This window comes from Populus nigra, chromosome 15, assembly GCF_951802175.1.
Source record: "Populus nigra chromosome 15, ddPopNigr1.1, whole genome shotgun sequence".
NCBI classification, from domain to species: domain Eukaryota; kingdom Viridiplantae; phylum Streptophyta; class Magnoliopsida; order Malpighiales; family Salicaceae; genus Populus; species Populus nigra.
In genome coordinates, this window is record NC_084866.1 from 11,308,839 (window position 1) to 11,315,221 (window position 6,383).

General features: G+C 36.3%; 1 protein-coding gene across 1 annotated transcript; it reads left to right on the forward strand.

Moving 5' to 3' along the window:
* Window positions 1-210: 210 nt before the first annotated feature.
* LOC133673787 (preprotein translocase subunit SCY1, chloroplastic-like) lies at window positions 211-6,383 on the forward strand. Its single transcript, XM_062094676.1, has 8 exons — window positions 211-496; window positions 1,284-1,414; window positions 1,507-1,892; window positions 2,341-2,640; window positions 2,724-2,813; window positions 4,221-4,344; window positions 4,888-5,051; window positions 5,842-6,383. Exons 1-8 carry the CDS (start codon window positions 324-326, stop codon window positions 6,070-6,072), a joined length of 1,599 nt encoding a protein of 532 aa, XP_061950660.1. The 5' UTR covers window positions 211-323; the 3' UTR covers window positions 6,073-6,383.

Sequence of the window (6,383 nt, forward strand, 5' to 3'; positions counted from 1 at the left end):
TACAATAATATAGCTCCTCAAACCTACAATCTAGCTAGTCAAATTTATACACTCAATGAAAAACATATTTTGGACTCATTTCTCATGTTTTTTTTATAAAAAAAATAAAACATATCCTTAATTTGTTTTTAAATTTTTGAATTAGGAAAATATCCCACAAGTTAATTTGGTCAAAAGAAAAAACCGTTTACAGTAGAGGTTCCACTTCCAGCTAGAGGAGAAAATGAAAGAAAATCCTTGTACTAGTAGTTATGACTTGGTAGTAGAAAACTTGTACTAATACAAGAGAAAACCAAAAGGCTATTAAGTGTTAGGAGAAGATCATGTTGTTAACTGTGAGAGAAGCATGTCCTTGCTCGCCAATTAGCTTCAACCTCTCTCGTATCAATCCCACAAGAGCCTCTCAAAGACTCAAAACATCAGTTTGCAGAGCCAGCTTCTCTGTCCAGCCAAAACCCAACACCAAGTCGTGGAACACTACCCTTAACGCCAATAGGTACTTCTTTTTGCTTTTTCAGGGACACCCTTTTGTGTTTTTTCACTTATTATCTTGTCATTTGGTTCTTTAAACTTAGATTTCTGTACCTTTATCCAAAATGGGCTTTGTTTGTTTGTTGGTAATTTGGTCTCTCTTTACGTCAATTTGTATGTCCCATGCATTGCTTGGCAAGAGGAATAATAATTTGAAAAAGCTTTTCTTGGTTTCTTGAGGTGATGTTGTTATTCAATATAAAAAGCTTTCTGATCGCGTTATGGTTCTTCTATTGTGTGTGTGTGTGTGTGTGTGTGTGTTTGTCTGGATCGAATGGACATTTAGGAGAAGCGAGGGAAATGAAAATTGTTCATAATAGGACTACGGGTGCTGGGTGTAAACCAAAAGAACCCAAATTGAAAGATGTTCTGCTTGATTTTCGTTCTTACTTCCATAATTCCCTTTTCCTCCTTGGAAATTAATCTGCATATTTCTGCATTTTGAAAAATTAATCATTACATGTCTTAAATGGAAGCTAAGGTGATGTAGCTCCTAGTTTCTGTCATTGTTCTTTGAATCAGGCAAACCATACTCTTACCGAATTTAACTTTTACTGCCTAGTTTAAGGCCTTGAACTTTTCAATTCAGTAAGCTCTAAAGATGTCTAGTTTTTAATAGGTGTTTTTTCATTTGGAAATTATTCCATTCAAAATTTCCCCACGTAACATTTCCCTATAAATGTTTAGTTTTCTGTTGTTGTAATCTCTCTCTCTAGCTGACTTGAATTCCTTTGTAACCGTGATTGCTCCAGTTTTGATCCCTTGGGTATTAATTCAAATGTACCATCCAGTCTAAATGCTTCTTGGGAAAGTCTTCTAGCCTTCTTATCGCCAATATTTGAGAGTGCTTCGAGTACAAAAAAAGATAAGCGAGGAGTTGCAGGTCTGTTTCTGGCTTAATGTCTTATGAAATTCAAGTTGCGAATGTATTTTTTATCTCCTAGCAATTAAGTGGGATGCTTTGACTCTTGGCAGCTGCAATCGAGGACAGTTCCATTGATTTTGGCGATTTCTTCAAAGGCCCATTACCAGGAAAATTTCTCAAGCTTTTGGGGTTTCTGGCTCTATCCCGTCTTGGGATATATATACCCCTAGGTGGGGTAAATCAGGAGGCATTCGCTGGAAATTTAGATCAGAATAGCTTATTGAGCACTTTGGATTCATTTTCTGGGGGAGGCATTGGTAGACTTGGAATATGTTCACTAGGAATTGTTCCCTTTATCAATGCCCAGATTGTGTTTCAGCTTCTTGCTCAAATTTATCCCAAGTTGCAAGATCTTCAGAAGAGAGAAGGTGAAGCAGGAAGAAAGAAAATTCTTCAGTATACTCGGTATGCTTCAGTTGGTTTTGCTATAGTACAGGTAAGCAGCTCAATGTTCACCTGAATAATGTGTTAGCTAACATGAACCTAGATTCATCACATAACCCGCTAAGTGTCGTTCCAAAAAAAAATTGTAAAGTTTTGTTGTTGCTAAAATTTGTGGTTGTCATATATATTTAGGTCAGATCTTTTGTTAAGATGTGAAAAGAAAAACCATTAACACATCTATTAGTGCTTCAGTCAACAAAGTTATAGTTGTGAATTATGAGATCAATTTTTTGCAAAGTAATTTTCGGAGTCTGAATATACAAACTAGTAGCATATTATAAGTACTTGTCATATAGCAGCATCACGTATCTGTCTGTGAAGGTGTTGAACATTAAATATCTTGCATTTGAAACTCTTAAAAACAGTTGATGTTCTCAACAGAGTACCCGGAAATGTATTCTACAAAATGATGCCAAGTTATTTTTTGTTTTCCATGACAGGCAATTGGTCAGGTTCTTTACCTTCGTCCTTACGTTGATGACTTTAACACGCAGTGGGTTCTAACATCTGTTACTTTATTGACACTTGGCTCTGTGTTTACAACTTACATTGGAGAACGAATCTCTGATCTCAAACTTGGAAATGGTACATCTCTTTTGATATTTACAAGTATTATTTCCTACTTGCCGGCATCTTTTGGTCGGACTGCTGCAGAGGCATTTCAGGATGGTAACTATGTTGGACTTGGCACCATCATCTTTTCGTTCTTCCTATTAGTTCTTGGTATTGTCTATGTTCAGGTAATTGTTAACCAATTTTTTGATAAAACTTGATTTTGTGGAAGAAATAAAATGTTAATGAATATTACAACAAAGGATTTCAGGAGGCAGAAAGAAAGATTCCACTCAACTATGCCTCAAGATATACCAGCAGAAGTGATGGGCTTCAAAAATCTGCTTATCTACCCTTTAAGGTTTGTATTTTATGCTCTTGTATCATGTATTTTAAATTCTATGAGTTTGAAATCTTTGATTTGATTCATTCCTATTCAGAATGCTTTGTTGGTCAATTTCCTGATATGTACCTTTATTTTCAACTAGGAGTAATTAACTAGTCATTTTCTCACACTGAGACAAAATTAAGAACAAAGTCCCCAAATTTTGATGTTAGAACTATGCCAATGTATCTGTATCTATGATTGGGTATACCCATTGACCTGACTTTGATATGATATTTTGCCAATTAAGCATATCAACTGCATGGGTTCTGTTATTCATGATGATAATCTTCATAACAGAGTGCCTCAAATGGGTTCCTCTGTCAATTCCAAAACTTATAGAACTTCAGCTATCATAAAAGTAAGAGCAGCTAGATGCTCACTAATGAGACTATTTGAAGGTGAAATTACCTCTTCAACTTGAACAGAAAAAATTATCCATGGAAGATGAGGGGAAATGCCATACCTCTTTCTTTGGGAGGATCAAGGGTCAAAAGCCTGGCTTTTTTGGAAAGGAGGAATACAAATTGTTTAAAAATCCTTCTCTGGAGACATGATCTTTGGAAGAACAATTTTAGCTTGTTACCCACTTGCTTTTACTGCTTGTGTATAAAGAGAGGCAATCAGTGATGAATTCATGCATTCTACATCTCCCCTTTGCACCCTTGGATCTCTTTCAGAAACAATCAAGCTAATCTCATTTGATTTCCTGTTTGTGCAGGAGTGTCTTGTTTTTCTTGTTACTTGTATTTTCTTTATTTTTCTCGGTAAAGTTCTCTTCTTCCGTCGAAAAGAAAAAAATTATCATCTTATTACTTTCATAATTTCCCCACATATCATCATTGGGTTCTTGCTCTTTGAGAAATTGGTGTTACCTTGAGCCTCTTGCTATTAGGTTAGTTTTAGCTCTCTAGAAAAGAGGGAAAACAGAGACCATGCTGTTACTTCAGCATCGTTAGTTCAACTTACAGAACTCTTATTCTCCAACTCCCTAACAGTGAGAAATAACAAGCATTATTGAATAATGTTTGATGATAGTATGTTAATCTATGACCTCAATAGGACTACCTTTGACATTCAAAAGTTAAGGCTGATGATTTGTCTTCCAAATATTTTTGTTCTGTGAAACTTATGCATGATCTCACCACCTTAAGTTATGAGCTTGAGCATATTCCCACAGCATAGGATGTAATACAGAATCCAGTGTTGAAAGAAGCCTGGGGAGGAAATGAAGATGATTATCATACAATTCACATACTATGTTATGTATCTTGCATGCGCACTTCTTTTAATTGAGTTGTGATGAGATGGCTTCCTGTGGTTGTATGTCTTCCATTCAGGTTTAATTCGTCTTTATTTTCATATCATGGTTTCACTGAGCAGGTAAATAGTTCTGGGGTGATGCCAATTATCTTTTCTACATCATCATTGGCTCTTCCTGGCACCCTAGCGCGGTTCACTGGAATATCTGCACTGAAGAAAGCTGCATTGGCTTTGAACCCGGGAGGTGAGCATTTGCTATTTTGGCTGCTCATGTTAAAAATGACAGGATGATAGTTGATTGGAAAAAGTTTCTTTGCACTAACAAAATTATTGATTATCAACCTAGTTGAAATGAGTCTTACCTAGGTTTTGGAAGCTATTTTTCTCTGTGCTCATTTGAGGGCCTTGTCATGGTGCTTAAATTGCTCAAATACTCTTGACTGTTTACCATAAACTCTGCTTACTTCCAAACCAATTCAATGTTTATGGTAGGATGCTGTGCTCTGTCTTCCTTCCTGTCTTAGTATGGTGATTGAGTCATCTGATTCATGGTTACCTTAGGGTGGGGTAGGATGGGTGGCTGTTTTTCTAGCCTCTTATTTTACTTCAGAGTTGTAATGTTGTGTAATCCAAGAACCAAACTATTGATAGTAACTGCATGAGATGGAATAAAAGAAAATAGAAGAAAAGAATTTGCCATCAATAACTTTCATCTGGTGGATTCTGCTTTCTTTGTCGGTGTAAAACAAATAGATCTAGTTTAAACCAACTGGATAAATGTTTGCAGGTTCTTTCTATCTCCCAACCAATATCCTATTAATAGCGTTCTTCAACTATTACTACACCTTCCTTCAATTAGACCCCGATGATGTGAGTGAACAGTTGAAGCGCCAAGGTGCATCAATTCCACTTGTACGACCGGGTAAAAGTACCGCTGCTTTTCTTAAAACAGTAAGTTTTTTTCTTTCTTATGAAATGTGTATTGTTTGCATTATAAACCTGAATGCTGAATCGATATATGAACCATACACAAAACATGCTATCATGACTAGAACCTCAGGTATTTGTTACATGAATTCTAGACCATACTATCTGATACAGGAGTTTGGATTGGTGCATCTAATAATTGACCTTGGGGTATACATCAAAATGGTCAATTACTAAGCAATCTTAGTATTTATCATATGAAGTAGTCAATCGCATAATCTACAAATGTTCTACTTCTTAGGTTCTTTTAATAAAAAAAAATTAATCTCACCTCTCACCCTCTTATTTTATTTGCTTATTTTGAACCGTATGAACTCTTCTGGCCAGTTTCATTCACTAGTTCTTGGATGTTCAATAGAAGCAGACTTGGTCTTTTAGTGATCAACCTCCTTGCTACACCTTTGTATCAGTGATCTCTTTCTGTGGAATTGCCTATGTGATTACTATGTTAACCATAATGGCCCCTTTCATTTCCATGGATGTCTAGACACTCCTTAATATATTTTATGCATAGCTGAACCACCTTTGGAATAGTGTTCCACAAGAGCTACTACATAAGCCCTTTCATCTCTACTGTTCCAGAATCCAGATAATCATTTTCACTGAGGGCTACATAAAGTTGATCGTCTAATACTATGCAGAAGCTGCTAGAAGATTTTATCATTGCATGTGTAAAGTTTTAGTGCGAGCCTTAAGTTTTGTTGAGCTAATGATTCTTGGACTCGGTATTTATACTAAAATGGTTGTCATACAGGTTCTTAGCCGCATATCTGTTCTGGGTTCTGCCTTTTTGGCTATCCTGGCTGCTGGTCCTTCTGTGATTGAACAAATCTCACACTTGACTGCATTTCGAGGATTTGCTGGCACTTCCGTCCTGATTCTTGTTGGTTGTGCAACAGACACTGCAAGAAAAGTTCAAGCAGAAATAATATCCCAGAAGTACAAGAACATAGAGTTTTATGACATTGACAGGTATGGTCCATAAAAGGATGACAAAGAATGGGAAAGACAGGTCTTTGGATTGTATTCGAGGGACATGGCGCAGTATGATCACATTTCATCTGAGATGTCATTCGATATATAGCTTGCCATTTTGTATCTAGGTTTCTGGCCTGTGTATTTTACCTTTTTTATTATTGATTTAGGATGTAACATGTACATAATGCTGCATCACGGCCAGAATCACGTCAGAGTTCCCTAATTTTAATATTTTCTAAGAACATAACCTAAAATCCATTCACATTGTTTCCTTACTAGTTTCTGCAGTGCAGGCAATAAAAGACATGAATTGCCGAA

Excerpts from the sequence above, each read along its gene's own strand:
- LOC133673787 (XM_062094676.1), top strand. The coding sequence starts at position 324 with ATGTTGTTAACTGTGAGAGAAGCATGTCCTTGCTCGCCAATTAGCTTC. Across the intron at positions 1,893-2,340 it reads TTGGTTTTGCTATAGTACAG|GCAATTGGTCAGGTTCTTTA; the intron begins GTAAGCAGCTCA and ends TTTCCATGACAG. Across the intron at positions 2,641-2,723 it reads TTGGTATTGTCTATGTTCAG|GAGGCAGAAAGAAAGATTCC; the intron begins GTAATTGTTAAC and ends AAAGGATTTCAG.